This window comes from Pecten maximus, chromosome 3 (assembly GCF_902652985.1).
Source record: "Pecten maximus chromosome 3, xPecMax1.1, whole genome shotgun sequence".
Taxonomy (NCBI): domain Eukaryota; kingdom Metazoa; phylum Mollusca; class Bivalvia; order Pectinida; family Pectinidae; genus Pecten; species Pecten maximus.
The window spans coordinates 51,459,542-51,478,577 of record NC_047017.1 but is presented as its reverse complement, the minus strand read 5'-3'; the positions used below and the strand labels follow the sequence as shown (position 1 = coordinate 51,478,577).

Genomic DNA, 19,036 nt, shown 5'->3' with positions numbered 1-19,036 from the left:
GTGACTAATCTGGTCACACTGACTAATCTGGTCAACCTTAATTTTGTGACTAATCTGGTCACGCTGACTAATCTGGTCAACTTTTATTTTGTGACTAATCTGGTCATTTTGTTTATTTTGTGACTAATCTGGTCAACCTTAATTTTGTTACTAATCTGGTCATTATGTCTGTTCTAGTCATTTAGTTTGTTTTGACTAATCTGGTCATTATGATTCATCTGGTTATTGTGATTAATCTGATCACAGCTCAATATTTGAACTCCTATAATTTTAATTTGTATGCATTAAGTTAGATATAAAGCATGTCATTCATTCTTATTTAATTGTCCTTTTGGTCATGGCTTCTCATTCCGTTAGTAGTTGGGTGTTCCTACCGTCACTGTGGTGGCGGTGCCTGGTCTCTGCCTTCAGTTTCTTCAGTCGTGCTTACCAGGCATTTGGCGGAATTTTAGGAACACCTGAAATGTTTCCAATAGACTTTGGATTTTTCCTGACTAGCAACAGGTAACTGATCAATTTAATGTTGCACATATCTATTTCGTTATTAATGCTATTACCCATATCAAGGGCTTGAATTCCCAGAGCTCTTGAGGGTTTTTGGATCATAGTAAATCCATTTGGATAATTTTGCTATTACCCATATTATGGGCTTCTACTCGCAGAGTTCATGAGGGTTATTGGAAGCCATGACCTCTATAGGCCAATTAAAAGTATAAAATTCATTGATGTCGTTTGTTATTCTTTTACTATTTGATAAATGAATTTAATAGAGTAACATATTAAATTAGGATAATAATAATTATAAAAAACACAAACCAGAAAATCACAAGCGCTTTCACATGCTTTGAGAGCATGCTCTTCAGGTGAATATATATGCATACGTTATACATGACCCCTTTCTCCAGGGGTGTACTAACGACATAAGACATAATCACCTTTAAATACAAATTTAGAGTTAGAAACAGTAGAGCTGAAGTGCATTTAACTGTTGTTTCGTCCTTCAAGGTCTCTTCAGTGATGTACTGTATAGTGTTGATACACAGAAAGCGATCGAGTAAGGAAAAATAAATAGGTTGAAGGAAATGTCTGAATGGGATTGCAACATTGCCCAGTAAAAAAGCCTAACTTACAATATTGGTTTTCACATCGGATGTGTATTCAATAACGCGTGTGTTTATGTGTGATCTGACTCGAATGCTCCACTCTGTGCCAGCTACTAGCACAGAGGTCCAAACACTGATAAATGCGTAAGATGTAATATTGGGGAAAGCTACTGGTACGGTCGACAAATTCTCTATATCTATGTTCATTTAATCTATTCAATTTTAATAAATTGCATAGTACCAGATTTAAATAACTGTGAACGAATTAGCTTTCTGGCATAAATTCCATACTTTTGCTACAATTGATATTTCTTAAGGTGAAAATCGTGCCATCGTTACTGTTGAACAAATAAAATATGAGGAGAGATGTCAACTGGTATTTAGTCCCTGTCATACAGCTGTAGTATTGCATTATGTAGTTCGTCAAGAAGAACGACAGAAACAGCATGTGTCTGTCGTTAACAATGCAGTCATGCCAAGTGGAGCTTCTTTTGAAAAAAAAAATGTAATGGGGCGTGATGGAACTGTGGCATATCTCATACCGAATGTCAGGAACATTTCAGAGAGGAAATGTAAAAAAGATAGAAAAAAGAAAGAAAGGAAAAGAAAAAAAAACGATAAAAATAATAAAAAGGAAAAGAAGAAAAGGATTTTTAGGAGAAGCGTGCGTGTTGCTATCAAAAGGGCAAATGTGATTCGTGTGTATTACTTCTTTGGACGTCAGCTACTCTCATTACAACCCTAGTCCTTTTACCCAATAACTGGCAACATTGATGTTAGTCAGATGATCACTGACACATCCAACACGACTATAATCACCTGAAAATGCCACGCTCCTGTCGTGTACGACGCGAATTACCTGGGACTTTTACAAGAATGCATTCCGTGAAAGTGCAAAACAGACTGCCTGTTTGTGTTGCCGGGAATGGTATACGAGTGTAATTAAATAAGTATGTCACTACACGGCCTCATACAAACAAGCATTATACATACCATAGCATCTTAACACATCCTGAACAGCAACGCACGTCCAAAACTATAACACCGACAAGTATTTGAGCGGGTTATGCATTGGGGAGTGGTATGCACTCATGAAAAATGACATAATTCTGAACGTTTAAATGAAGTTTGAGATTTGTGCGCCAACATCACAACTTTCTTTTACATCGAGAACAAACACCTGCTGCAACTCCTGTTGTCTCTCTGAGAATGATTGTCAGGTCAGAAGGAATAGCAAAATTCTCACTGTGAACGATTGTCAGGTCAGAAAGAATAGCAAAATTCTCACTGACAAAACCAATCATGTAACATTCCAAAATATTTGTCTGGACATTTAGTTTCTCAAAATAATCAATATTTTACCGTAGATGTTAACAGTTCCTTTCGTATACTTACTTTGTGGAAAGCTGTGTCAGAGAATAATTATCAGTCTTACAAGTTATCTAACCCAAAAATAGTTCTGTTGTTATTAAAAGTGTCTATAACACACTATAGCAGCATCTGTTTGACGGGATTTGACTTTATGTACCTATAAAAACTTATTTCGGTTTTACCTTGTAAAAACGTCATTTTTATTTATTTTACAACAATTGTTTTTTATGCTTGAAATGCCTCCCTATATGCCATATTTTTGTGGTATTGTTCAAAATACATGTAGTCATAAAACCAATATCGGTGTTAAAGTCAAACCGGTGCTCATATTGTGTGCTATATGGAGACACTTATAAGCGAAACGGCATGGTTACGTTGTGCAATATATGTAACAAAAATAAGCTAAATGTATATCCTTGAAGTTTTGTTGAAATCAACAGCTGAATAAATTATGTTGCAAAAGCAAGGCCCATGTTTACAAATGTATTTCAGTTCAATTTCACCATAGCAGGGATCTATAGGTTTCAAAACACCACTGATATCACTGGATTTGCTATTTAGTTTACCCGTGCTTCACCTCACAAAATCAATATTGCCTAGACCTTGTTTTCCCCTTTCTTTTTAAAGAAGAGAGAAAATAGTAGAAGATGACCCATTAGGTGCTGTAACATCCCAGCGTATCACATTTCAATTTTGGAATTGGAAAAAAATTACCTCCATGAAAAGCCATCTTTCAGCCAGTTTTGTAATTTAGTAACAACATTTGGATATTAACCTAATATTTGTGATGACCGTGAATCGTGCCCAACTCCTATATGCCAAGGTTGAGTAACAATAAATGAAAATTGTAGATTTATTGTAATTGTTCTTTTGATACATTATTTCCATATAGACATCCTTGTACGAGATATTAAGTTATATCTCCACATAAGAGGTGTATATATACAGAGCTGACGCTGTAAAACATTGATATCATTATAGATAAATGTACATATAAGAATGTATGTAATAGCATTATCTTTCAATAACAAATCAGTAAGTCACCGTTTTCTGCTTAGCAATGTTCCGTGATGTCGTATCGACATCGGTTTAGAGTTGTCGTACAGCCAAATTACATTTTCTAGATTTCCATTATAGCAAACTGCATATAAAGCATGATTTATATTCAAATGCATGTGTACTTTTCTCTCCCTTGTTAAGTTCATTGCTTCGGCGCATGAAAAAAGGAGATAACAGAAGCTGAAAACCTAAGTACGTATTTTATAAACGACTCATCAAAAAACATTACGTAAATATGACATTAATATTCCATACACATGTTGATGAGAGTACAGCCATGATTTATCTGTCAGCCACGATATTATACAGTAATATTGTTGGTATTTCTCAATAGACAAAACTAGAAGTCTTGGTCTAGCTTTTCAGAATATTATGTGGTCGTGCATATATTCTAGAACATTACCACCTAGAGATTAAAGAAATAAAACCCCGTTCATCCTGATATATATATTATACCTTACTTTCGCTCTCGTTTCCGACCACATGCTGTCAGCGCCTGCAATTTGAATGACAATGCACGTGGGAATTTTCACGTTTTCAACGCAATATAATGAAGAAAATTTTGCTGCTTTTTTCGTCCTGTCCTTAAAGAGAAATCGCTTCAAATTGTTTTCATTTTATGTGTTCGTAATTTTCCTTCCATAATATATGTATTTGAATAGGAAGATAAACTTTTGGACACTTTTGTCACTCAGTAACGACGTCACAATCATTGTTCTTTATATCACTACAGCAATGGGGCTAATGAAAAATTGTATGGACCGAAAAAAAAAACAATTATAAAACAGTAAAAATCTCAGCCTATGGTAGACGTCCATTACAAAATATTATCAACCCCAATGTCTCTCGTCTGGTAGACGATCAGGTCGGACATATTGTACATAAAGTAGCATGGCTCATTGGAAAACTCGTTAAAAATATACTTAGATATCAATGTACTTCAAAGTATGAAAATGTTACTTGACTTGTGATATATATGACTTACATATTTTTTTATATAAACATATGAACTTTAACATTACCTGGGTAGTATGAACTTCATCATTACCTGGGTAGTATGAACTTTATCATTACCTGGGTAGTATGAACTTCATCATTACCTGGGTAGTATGAACTTCATCATTACCTGGGTACTATGAACTTTATCATTACCTGGGTAGTATGAACTTCATCATTACCTTGGTAGTATGAACTTTAACATGACCTGGGAAGTATTTGAGAGTGGTAAATCACCAGGGGTATACGCTGTAATAAACATTGATAATAGTCTGATCACGTTTTACGAAGTGCTTCAGTTGGGTTATATCAAATAACTGTGTCTGTTTGAAGCTGAGCTATCCCCATCAGATTTGAAGATATCTCTATTTCAATGTGTTTGAGTGATCGATATTTTCTTTTCTTCTTATTGTTTTTTTCCTTGAAGTATCCAGGTGTAGTGTGCCTGTGTCTTGTTGTCTTGTTAAGATCTATCTATATATCTCATCTCAACTTCACTGTCTGCATTCTACTATATATATGCACGTTGTGAGCCCGTGACATAACCCCATAAGACTAACTAGTAATAGCATTGTACACCCTATTGTATACCCAGGAATGTCTTTACATCACTTCACTGTCTGAATACTACTATACATGTTGTGAGCCCGTGATATAAACCCCTGAAGTCTGAACCAGTAATAACATTGTACATACCAAGGAATGTCCGGTAGTTTTAAAAACTTCATGTCGACGTTATCACTATAGATAACATCATCAGATCCATTAGAGATATCGTAAGTGTGGAAGAGTTTATGGCGGCAGGGAATAAAAATACGCTTTGCGGGGACGAAACAACCGTCATCCGTTTCAATAGACGTAACACGCCGTATAATTTTTATACAGGTAAACTCTTAATATCTAAGCACGTTCTCATAATGAAATAACCAATATATCATTGTTTGATGCACTACAGCAAGTTCTGTCAGTGTCACAAATATTTATTGGTATGTGCCATTGTTCAATTCTTAGAGTCAAGCTCTGTATTTACGGAACAAAAGCGAGGTTGCAGTCTGCAATGTGGTGACAATCATTATTCAAATGGCACCTCATTAAGCTTTTTTTCCATATAACTTTTGATTGGCTTAATGATTTGTCCATATTTAAGCTAAGACAAACCCGATTTCATTTGATTTTCTTTACTCTAGTACCTTAGATTATTATTGACGATTTCATTCTTTACCAACATAACTTCTGATTATTAGCCTTTCCCGATGATAAAATAGGACACTTCTGACTGGCGGCCTCTCCGGTTTTTTTATGACACAGGACACTTCTGGTCGGCGACCTGTCTAGCTTTTGCTGACATAGGACACTTCTGATTGGCGACCTGTCCAATGTCTTGCTCACAAATAACACTTCTGATTGGCGGTCGTTCTAGTGTTTACTGACACCTGACACTTTTTATTAGCGGTCTTTCTCGTTTTTACTGACACCGGGCACTTCTGATTGGCGGATAACTCGTCGTGAATACCAGGAAAAACTCGGAAGCCCATAGAGGACATTTAGGAGATCGGAAGGGAGAAATACAAGTCCAAGATCAAGATCACCAATCACATATTCTGTAAAACAAAATCATGTCAAATCATGACACCTGACACTGATTGGCGGTCCTTTTAGTTTTTGCTGACACCGGACACTTCTGATTGGCGGTCTTTTTAGTTTTTACTGACACCGGACACTACTGATTGGCGGTCTTTCTAGTTTTTACTGAGACTGGACACTTCTGATTGGCGGTCTTTCTAGTTTTTACTGACACCGGACACTTCTTATTGGCGGTCTTTTTAGTTTTAACTGACACCGGACACTTCTGATTGGCGGTCTTTCTTGTTTTTACTGACACCGGACACTTCTGATTGGCGGTCTTTCTAGTTTTTACTGACACCGGACACTTCTGATTGGCGGTCTTTCTAGTTTTTACTGACACCGGACACTTCTGATTGGCGGTCTTTCTAGTTTTTACTGACACCGGACACTTCTGATTGGCGGTCTTTTTAGTTTTTACTGACACCGGACACTTCTGATTGGCGGTCTTTTTAGTTTTTACTGACACCGGACACTTCTGATTGGCGGTCTTTTTAGTTTTAACTGAGACTGGGCACTTCTTATTGGCGGTCTTTTTAGTTTTAACTGACATCGGGCACTTCTTATTGGCGGTCTTTTTAGTTTTTACTGACACCGGGCACTTCTGATTGGCGGTCTTTCTCGTTTCTGCTGCATCAGACACTTCTGATAGGTGCCTTTCTAGTTTTAACCAACAACGGACACTTCTCATATGGGACCATCAGCCGATAACAAACACAATACGGTGTTAATTAGCGGTATTAACTTTGTTCACAACACCAAATACTTCTTTATTTGATGTCACGTGGTCATGTTCTTTATAACTTTATGCTGAAATAATTTTCCAGACCTGTCGGCTATCTATTAGTAAATGGATAGGTCTACCTACAAATTAAGAGTACATTATTGTAAGGTATGCCATACATACTGTTTGTTAAGAACACATGAGTACCGATTCCTTGATCGTGCTTGTAGCTAGTAAATCTGCGTCTAATTGAAATCCCAGATGCATAAACAAAAATGTTTTATTTATGCAAATACCTGAATCGGATGTCGATTCGGCGATGTATTTAAATATGGTCGTAAATATGTTTAAGTTAACTTCCCACTACATCGTCATGATTTTTAACTTGTGTAACGTTGAAAATGGTTTCCTTCAACTGCCACTTGAAAATGTTGAATCACTTCGGAACTGTCCCCCAGTCAACGACATGATTTTGTTTTGCAGCATTTGTGATTGGTAATCTGGGACTCGGATTTCTTCCTTCCGATCTACTAAATGTCTTACATGGGCTTCGGAGTTTTTCCTGGTGTTCACGACGACTTACTTGGCTTCTCGCAGTTTCTTCTCCTCCTAGACTATCGTTTGTTTTATCCTCTAGATGTATACCCCCCACGGAAATTCCCGTCATGTAGGGAATGACTACTTAATTATTCATCCTGTTCTTTTCCAACCTTTTCTTGTTTCCCCCCTTTGCTTTCGCCGTTTACTTGCCCTGTGGTAACGACTTACCTTTCACCTACGCGGTTGGGGTTCGATTCAATGATTTGTATTAAATCGAAGTCACCTAGGGATGTCTCCATCAAATGCAGCTAATTTCTGATCATCGATTAACAAGATGTCAATTATTCACGGACGGTTATCGCATAAGCTCACCTTCGGCCTTTGGACCAGGTAAGCTAATAAAGTTTACATTTTGTACTTGCCCTCTTTAGTGCCCACTCAGGATATCGATCGCCTTCAAAATGGACTTGAAGCACTCAAGAAGGTAGGCGTTCACGAATATAACACGAAAGTCTATCCATATGCATACGAGAGCTGATTGATATGTTGTGAGCCTTATACTGAAGGATTTGAATTTGCATCATTTCCAACATAATCCCCTTCAGTATCTATACACTTTTGCCAGCGGTGTTTAAGGGCCACAATGCCACTTTTATAGAACTCATTTTCCTGTCTATTCAAAAAGTCATCCACTGCATGTATGATGCCATCATCGGACTGAAAGTGGGTGCCTGAAATAGCTGTTTTCAGTTTTTAAAATAGATGAAAGTCTGATGGAGCGAGATCAAGTGAATAAGGCGGATAAGCCACAATTGTGAATGACAGATTTGTGAACAGGAGCATTGTCCTGATTGAATAACACACCTTAAGTGAGCTTTCCGCGGCGCTTAAGTTTAATATTTTCCCGTAACTGCCTCAGACGTGAAGCATAGAATATGCCATTGATTGTTTGCTCTTTTTGAGATAATCTACCAGCGAAATACCATCTGCATCCCAGAAAACCGAGGCCATAACCTTCCCAGTTAAAGGAACAGTCCTGCCTTCTTTGGCGGGGGAGAACCAGGTAGCTTCCATGGTTTCGATTGTTGTTTAGATTCTGGGGTAAAATGATGGACCCATGTTTCATCCATGGTAACAAATCTCTGTAGAAAGTTGGCAGGATCTTCCTAAAAAAAAAGATAAGATTCGCACGCGATAATGTGTGCCTTCTGATCAACTGTCAGAGGTCTTGGTACCCATTGGGCCGAAAGCTTTCTCATTGCGAGATCCTTGGTCAGAATGGAATGTACTCCTTCCTGTGCAAATGCAAACTCTTCTGGCTATATATCTTCCTGTGACTCGTCTGTTAGTAATAACAATATCATAAACTTTGTTGGCCATTTCTGGGATTGCAGCATTGACAGACCTTCCAGGACGGCGGTCATCCTCAAGGCTCTGATGGCCGCGCTTAAATTCCGCCACCCACCTTTTCAATATAGCATATTAAGGAGCATCTTTCCCTAGTGTTACCATATCATTTTGGATATCCTTAGGTGTTAAACCTTTTTAATGCAAATATTGGTCACTGCTCTTTCACCAATTTTGTCCATTTTGCGAAAGCCGCTTGTCTTGTTTACTTTAGAGTGCTACCTCGTCGATATAAACTAACCAAATAAGGCCAGTCCTTGGGTACAAAGCCCTTTATAATCAGAGAATAGTAGGACTTAAGAACCTCCTTGAGTTCCTCCTTCTAATACGAGGCTCACAACATATTAATCATCCCTCGTATGGTGCTCTCTCGGCGCTTATGAAATAAATAATTCATAACAGCGTATTAAACACGGAATGTCAAAAGATGCAATATTTTACCGACTTGTGATTTTTGTCCAAAATATTCTAATTTGTACATCAGAATTTGCAATTTACATTTTATAATTCTAATATTGCAGTTTATATTTCATAAGGGGTAATTTTTAATGTGATAAAAATTCTTGATAATATTCAGTTTTATTTATACTAAAGCTCTTGGGTTGTCGTTCAGCCTTTTGCGTCATGAAAACCAATAAGCATATCGTTATGATGGACTACCGGGTAAGAGATGCATTACTTAAATTGCTAGCATCATTATCTGTTTTAAAACCTTATAAAATAGAATTTACGATATCCGTTATTATGCTTAATCTAATCTTCTCTTTTCACTGAATGCTTAGTGGTCCTAAATATGGTGGCTGATTTCGGCCATCTGGCGTTGTCGTATTGTCGGGCGCCAACGCTCCAACGCGAGATGGCCGAAATCAGCCACTATATACATGTATACCTAAATGAAATGCGGCAGATAGCATCGTAAACTAGCGTTGTATCGTTGTACCACTAACCCCAAATAGACAGCTATTGCAGAAAGCTGTTCAATCTCGGTTTAAACAGCTTGATATTCGGACATTGCATGCTTGATTCTCCGACAATATTTCTAAGTCCCCTACCGGTAAAACCGGGGGGACTATAGGTTGCCTCCCCGTTCGTCAGTCCCTCCGTCCACTCAGTTTTCCACACTTTTCTCGACCACGCTTCCAGATATGTTGATTTAAGTTGGTATGTGACTTAAGTATGATTAGCTGCAGATCAAGTTCGATTTTTCAGGATTTTTTGGCCAAGGTCAAGGTTACTAATTTAGCGGGCCGGTAAGGGACGTTTCTGTTGTTCTTTTTATCAGTGGTGAATACTTTAACCTTGTGTAGAAGTGACATCTGGTTCATGCTGGTGTGTCTAGACACTCCCCTTCGAAGAGTGATTTCGTTAACAAGGTTATTTCTTAATTTTCATCAATACACCAGCCATGAAGGTGTGAGGCTATCCTGCGACACCTCAATGATAAGCACATTATAGCATCTAGATACTTTAAATCAGCTGCATACAGTAATATATTCAAAACATACCATTTGTTTATATGGAATTAAATTGAGTATATGTGTGTTAAATGAGTTTTGTTTAATGTTATAAGAATCAAATAATATATTTGCGTTCTAAATTTGCTGAAGACGTATCAGGTTTTCAAATCTAGTTAAAATCAAAAACTGAAAACGTATGTCACGGTGGCCGTGTTAACGTCTGATGGTGTTTGCAAGAGTATTATTGAATTCGCGAAAATAAATATCCATAGATTTGTTCAAGCGAAAAATGATATTACTCGAATCGGGGAAATTAAATACTGGTAGCGGAATTTGTCTAATTAGGTAAAATGCTAATCTTGATAGCCATAAACATATATTTACATTTCCTGTTTAAGAATTTAGGCCGTTATGGGCTCAAAATTTGTGTGGGCAAATACAATGTCAATAAACCTCAATTCAGATGGGGATTTTTATTTTTATTTTATTTTTTTTACGTACAATAGAGAAGGTAAAACACATCACACATACAATAGAGAAGGTAAAACCTATCACACATACAATAGAGAAGGTAAAACACACCACACATACAATAGAGAAGGTAAAACACATCACCCATACAATAGAGAAGGTGAAACACATAACACATACAATAGAGAAGGTAAAACACATCACACATACAATAGAGAAGGTAAAACACATCACACATGCAATAGAGAAGGTAAAACACATCAGACATACAATAGAGAAGGTAAAACACATCACACATACAATAGAGAAGGTGAAACACATAACACATACAATAGAGAAGGTAAAACACATCACACATACAATAGAGAAGGTAAAACACATCACACATACAATAGGGAAGATAAAACACATCACACATAAAATAGAGAAGGTAAAACACATCAGACATACAATAGAGAAGGTAAAACACATCACACATACAATAGAGAAGGTAAAACACATCACATACAATAGAGAAGGTAAAACACATCACACATACAATAGAGAAGGTAAAACACATCACACATACAATAGAGAAGGTAAAACACATCACACATACAATAGAGAAGGTAAAACACATCACACATACAATAGAGAAGGTAAAACACATCACACATACAATAGACAAGGTAAAACACATCACACATACAATAGACAAGGTAAAACACATCACACGTACAATAGAGAAGGTGAAACACATAACACATACAATAGAGAAGGTAAAACACATCACACATACAATAGACAAGGTAAAACCTATCACACATACAATAGAGAAGGTAAAACACACCAGACATACAATAGAGAAGGTAAAACACATCACACATGCAATAGAGAAGGTAAAACACACCAGACATACAATAGAGAAGGTAAAACACAGCAGATATACAATAGAGAAGGTAAAACACATCACACATACAACAGAGAAGGTAAAACACACCAGACCTACAATAGAGAAGGTAAAACACATCACACATACAATAGGGAAGGTAAAACACATCACACATACAATAGAGAAGGTAAAACACATCACACATACAATAGAGAAGGTAAAACACATCACACATACAATAGAGAAGGTGAAACACATCACACATACAATAGAGAAGGTAAAACACATCACATACAATAGAAAAGGTAAAACCTATCAGACGTACAATAGAGAATGTAAAACACATCACACATACAATAGAGAAGGTAAAACATATCACACATACAATAGAGAAGGTAAAACATATCACACATACAATAGAGAAGGTAAAACACATCACACATACAACAGAGAAGGTAAAACACATCACACATACAATAGAGAAGGTAAAACACGTCACACATACAATAGAGAAGGTGAAACACATCAGACATACAATAGAGAAGGTAAAACACATCACACATACAATAGAAAAGGTAAACACATCACACATATAATAGAAAAGGTAAAACACATCACACATACAATAGAGAAGGTAAAACATATCAGACATACAATAGAGAAGGTAAAACACATCACACATACAATAGAGAAGGTAAAACACATCACACATACAATAGAGAAGGTAAAACATATCAGACGTTAAATAGAAAAGGTAAAACACATCACACATACAATAGAGAAGGTAAAACACATCACACATACAATAGAGAAGGTAAAACATATCAGACATACAATAGAGAAGGTAAAACACATCACACATACAATAGAAAAGGTAAAACACATCACACATACAATAGAGAATGTAAAACACATCACACATACAATAGAGAATGTAAAACACATCACACATACAATAGAGAAGGTAAAACACATCACACATACAATAAAGATGGTAAAACACATCACACATACAATAGAGAAGGTAAAACACATCACACATACAATAGAGAAGGTAAAACACATCACACATACAATAGAAAAGGTAAAACACATCACACATACAATAGAGAAAATAAACCCTATCACACATACAATAGAGAAGGTAAAACACATCACACATACAATAGAGAAGGTAAAACACATCACACATACAATAGAGAAGGTAAAACACATCAGACAATAGAGAAGGTAAAACACATCACACATATAATAGAGAAGGTAAAACTCATTACACATACAATAGAGAAGGTAAAACACATCACACATACAATAGAGAAGGTAAAACTCATTACACATACAATAGAGAAGGTAAAACTCATTACACATACAATAGAGAAGGTAAAACACATCACACATACAATAGAGAAGGTAAAACACATCACACATATAATAGAGAAGGTAAAACTCATTACACATACAATAGAGAAGGTAAAACACATCACACATACAATAGAGAAGGTAAAACTCATTACACATACAATAGAGAAGGTAAAACACATCACACATACAATAGAGAAGGTAAAACACATCACACATACAATAGAGAATGTAAAACACATCACACATACAATAGAGAAGGTAAAACACATCACACATACAATAGAGAAGGTGAAACACATCACACATACAATAGAGAAGGTAAAACACATCACACATACAATAGAGAAGGTAAAACACATCAGACAATAGAGAAGGTAAAACACATCACACATACAATAGAGAAGCTAAAACACATCAGACAATAGACAAGGTAAAACACATCACACATACAATAGAGAAGCTAAAACACATCAGACAATAGACAAGGTAAAACACATCACACATACAATAGAGAAGGTAAAACACATCACACATACAATAGAGAAGGTAAAACACATCACACATACAATAGAGAAGGTAAAACCTATCAGACGTACAATAGAGAAGGTAAAACACATCACACATACAATAGAGAAGGTAAAACACATCACACATACAATAGAGAAGGTAAAACACATCACACATACAATAGAGAAGGTAAAACACATCACATACAATAGAAAAGGTAAAACCTATCACACATCCAATAGAAAAGGTAAAACACATCACACGTACAATAGAGAAGGTAAAACCTATCAGACGTACAATAGAGATGGTAAAACACATCACATATACAATAGAGAAGGTAAAACACATCACACATACAATAGAGAAGGTAAAACACATCACACATACAATAGAGAAGGTAAAACACATCAGACATACAATAGAGAAGGTAAAACACATCAGACAATAGAGAAGGTAAAACACATCACACATACAATAGACAAGGTAAAACACAGACAATAGAGAAGGTAAAACACATCACACATACAATAGACAAGGTAAAACACATCACACATACAATAGAGAAGGTAAACCCTATCACACATACAATAGAGAATGTAAAACACATCACACATACAATAGAGAAGGTAAAACACATCACACATACAATAGAGAAAGTAAAACACATCACACATACAATAGAGAATGTAAAACACAGCAGATATACAATAGAGAAGGTATGAGCCGAGCGTGAGCCGCGGGAGGAACTCAAGCATGGGGCATCTATATAGCAGAATAATGTTGATTTTCAAACACAAATAATTATGTAAAGATTTGCTCAAAAATAGTTATGTAATATATCAAAATATTTGTTTGGACATGTAGTTTCTTACAAATACCAATAATTTGCTGTAGATGCTATCAGGTTCTTCTGTAGAGTTATTTTGTGGTAAGATGTAACATGGAATAATTGTAAGTCACGCAAATGACCAAACCTGAAAAATAGCCAAACCTTTATGCTAACAAGTGTCTATAGCACAGGGTAGGAACATTTTTTCTACCGGACTCTACTTTATGTACGTATAAACGCTTGCCTTGTTTTGACCTTGAAATGCAAATGGTGGCTTTGCATAATATTACACAAATATGGCATATAGGGAAGTATTTCAATTGATAAAAATGCTCCTATATCATACTTTTAAGACATCCGATCATACTCAGGACATTTTAAAGTCAAATTGTTAAACTGGTGAGCTTGTGGCCTTTTTTTAGAAATAGGCATATTTTACCTGTTAAACTTTTTTTCTTCTAAAAACAGTCTTCTTACCATGTCTAGAGTTCTTTATAGTGTCCAATAAGACATTTTTGATGTTTGAAATGCCTCCTTATATGCCATAATTGTATATCATTCACGACCACCATTTGCATTTCAAGGTCAAAATAAAAACAGTGTTTATATATATAATAAAGTCAAATCTGGTCAAACCAATGCTCCTATTTTGTGCTTTAGACATTTGAGAGCAGAACGACATTGCTAGTTTGTGCAATATATATGATACAAATGAGCTAATTATGTCCCTCTGAAACATGCATTTTGCATGTTTTGTTGAAATTTACAAATAGCTTAACATATTACATGTCAACAGTAAGTCCTACGGTTTGCCATGATACATACTAAAAGTTCATCAAGTTATTTATGTTAAATTGCACCATAGTAACAATTTCTAGGCTTGTAAAATATTACTGTTCTTACTGGATTTACTGTTTAGATGCCCCTTTCAGTGTCGGGATCGTTATGAATGTGTATTGCATGTCCCTCAGCAGATATCATTTCCCACACCTTGTAAGTGACATATTGATTCTTTGTTTTCCGTTTACTGTAACTAAGTGAAACATCCAGTTAAGCAAGTCCTTATGTCTGTCACCGGGCCATTGTTCTTTATGTATCATATAATCTGATTGTCCTGTTAAGTACAGTTTCGAGAACCGAAAATATCAGAAAGTAATTTGTTTTGTAAAATGTTCCAAATGTTTTGTACTTATGAACCACCCATCCTCTCCCAGAAAGACAACCTCTCAAACTCGCCCCATCTCGGCTTCTATTGCCTTAACATACTTTTCTATTTAAAAGAAAATGGTGTTTTTTTTTTACAATTTTGTTCCAAAACCTTTTAATTAAAATACACTGGGATTAAATTTGATTAAATTTGCTCCCAAAGCAACAACTTGCCATATTAGTGTCAAATGAAGTCATGTTCAGAGTTGAAGGGTCTCAAACAAAAATCGTTGGCAAGATGGCATGTAAGAGAAGTTGACTATCAAAAGCCATGATTATGTCTAGATCTTCTGAGGCGATACCATCCACATAAACATTTGGGAATAAATGGGGAAATACTGACATGAAAGCGCAACTGTCAATTGTTCTCAAATAGGTCAAAAGAGGAAAACGATAACGTAAATTGATTTCCATTGGGAAATGTACAACGTGATTAAGACCTGACTTTCCCTAAGTGTAATTTCTCTTCTGGTTTTAGTGGAAATCAAAATTACATTGTACTTTTGAACGTAGATGATAAAAACAAGACACGATGATATAACCAAACGAGTCACTCGTTAAAGCAATAAAAATTGTTTCCGATTATATATTGATGGCAACCACGAACGTTCTCAGTCTTAGTCCGCGTGAATATTTTTCTAAAATTCTTGTTTCGAGATTGTTCCGTTACCAATCGACATCTAGTATATAAACGAATATACTGGAAAACTGGAAAACAATCTTTAAATCTTGAAAAACCACTCAAACGCAGCTCTGCTTCAGGAAATGTTGTGTATCTATTCATGGTCGCTCACCAGAAAACCTATAAATGTAAAGATGTACGTAATCACTCAGGCTATAAAACAATATAGACACACAATGATCAGATTAAGTTTGAAATTACTATATTTCAAAAATGAGATACGTATTAAGGACATTAAGAGTAGGGAAGTATCGTACTTCGGTCGTTCCGTGTGTCACCGTCGAGAGGTACAGTGAGAGTGAAGTGGGGAGACGGCGGTAACTGGTGTATGGCCGAGTGGTCAGTATTGCACGTGCATATACATACGTTCCTCAGGCTGGCATCACGCGCGATGATGTGAAATTGACACCTTGCTACATGCCGTTCGTGGTGGAAACAGTAATAGTACTGTAAAGAAAGGGAAAATTCACGACAAGGAATCGCCATGCTTGTCGAACAGCTTAGAGATAACATATTATTATTGGCCACGTTTTTGTTAAAGATCGAAGTCAACACCTGATGAAGAAAAGTCTATACTGGTAGTATTCAATGTGGGCACAGGGGCATGTCTAGTCTTCTATTAGAGATATATCCAGACTATATATAGGTATCTCTGGCTATCTTTTAGTATAAGACAAGACATGACCCTTTTATATGTGGATATAAGTGAAAGGAAACATTAGCGGCACAACGAAGACTTCGTAGACTTAATAGTCTACTTGAGAAATCTGACCATATCATTAACATATTGCCCTTCTATTTCGCTATTTCTTGTTTGACCATGTGGTTTATGAAAGGTTATACAACAAAGTTTCACCCTTTTTACGAGGAAGGCCATAGAGTCTGTCCCTAGATCGACAAGTCTGCAACAGTAGGTACTTACAGCCCTGTTGACAGACTAGACTGTCGTCGACTTAATTTGGGTAGGGTATGTGTGCCATGCTACCTGCTCAGGTATGGCATTCCTAGACATGTCTCCGTCACTCATGGACATCATCTTCACTGATATATGATCTTAGCCGATTTGAGAACGTAAAACCAAACCACATCTCATCACCTGTATCATTCTAGAACGATAACACTTTCTCTCATTAAACACACAGATGCCTATTTATTTACTTTTTATTATTTTATGATAAGGCCAACAAAACATTATCGTGTGTTAAAGCGGATGAAAAGCAATATATAAATATCGCGAGTTCGAGGCTCGGTCAGGGCACGAGTTATAAAGTTGTCTTCCCTCGTCAATTGTGTTACAATATTATATATGGTAGGAAAAGGAAACTATCACATCGGGAGATATATATCTCATCAATGCAGGGGACAGGAAAAAGTGTTCAATAATTATCAGATCTGAACACTAATGAACGCTAACTCGACTGGCAGCTAATCGACAAATATAGCACGCAATCAAAGGTAAGCCTAAAGAATCTAGGTCGACCTCTTCCATTAGCTTACCTTACACTTTAAAGGTACCTTTCTTTTCACTCATTTTTACTCAGTGCTGTAACTTGCTGGATGTTATAAATTTCTGGAGACCTCCCTAAACTCGTGTATCTGCTTATGTAATAATGATTTTGTTTCGTCTGGTCGTCTTTTTAGAAACTTCGATTTAATTTATAATTAAATGAATACAACGGTCGCAAACATGGCTAGATTTTCAAGCATAAATATCAGATAATTGTAGGCGAAATGAGACACGAAACTTTAACTCTAATTCAGAATCAAACGAGGGCAGAACGTGACACAATAAAGATTTACATTCAGACCTTTGAAAATCTGGAGGCAAGTATCTTCAATTCATCCAACCCTGCCTCCATCTCCCTGTGTCTTTATACTGATGTCACTTCCTGTGAGGTGCCATACTACGCTACTGAATACTTCTTACATTTTCACCTATCGATAATAATGGAACGGACCAACTTCGTTCACACATGCTAACTTTAAGTGACTAACCCTACTTTCTATATCGATATTAATGTTAAAATTCTTTGTCATGATGTTTCAGTGCATTTTTAGTGGGATGCATAATCTTTCAACTTTACTTTTATTTAGTATAATTTTCTTTTTCAATATATATTGAAATTATTATATTTTCAGTATGGTGAAACTAAGGCCTGGTATATAGATGATGTAGAATGAATACTCTTAGTCATAATTCTGGTCCACATGCTCGAACGGAATTTCATATTACAGTTTAATGTTTTACCCGTGAGCAATTTTCATTAAATCTTACATTCTATGCGACTGAAAGATGGGATATCTTGGCCTTCATTTCGCCTGAGAGTATTAGCAGACATATGATTAATCTGAGGCAACTTCATTAAGCTTCAAATGTGTAATAATAAACCTTTTCAGGCAATTTAAGTTTGGTAAGAATGTCGATAAATTCGCAAGCGAAAAAACACCGTTAGTTAACATATAGGCAACTACAGACTTTATATAAAACTTTTGCAACAATGCTTACAGGCAGATAGAGAATGGAGTGTGCACAAATTTCGTAAACTAAGCCAACTAACAAAGCATAACGATTCTGGATACGTTGAAAAAGTTAAATACATCGCGAGAAATGTCATTATTTAGCCGTCGACATTAACGATCCATGTAGTGTTATTTGCATGCAATCACAGTCTAATAAAGAATAGGGGAAAATGTACATACCTAACAAAACACATAAAACACCTTAGATCTTAATATCTGGATATACAGGTGTAATTGTAAGAAGTTTTAAGACGGACAGGTGTGCTGTAGTATTCCTTAATTACGACAGTTTGGACCTTGGTATGTGG

General features: G+C 36.1%; 1 protein-coding gene across 1 annotated transcript; it reads right to left on the bottom strand.

Annotated features, from left to right (window-relative positions):
• Positions 1-6,249: 6,249 nt before the first annotated feature.
• LOC117322805 lies at positions 6,250-6,843 on the bottom strand. The gene has a single exon (XM_033877749.1). It carries the CDS (start codon positions 6,841-6,843, stop codon positions 6,250-6,252), a length of 594 nt encoding a protein of 197 aa, XP_033733640.1.
• Positions 6,844-19,036: the final 12,193 nt, after the last annotated feature.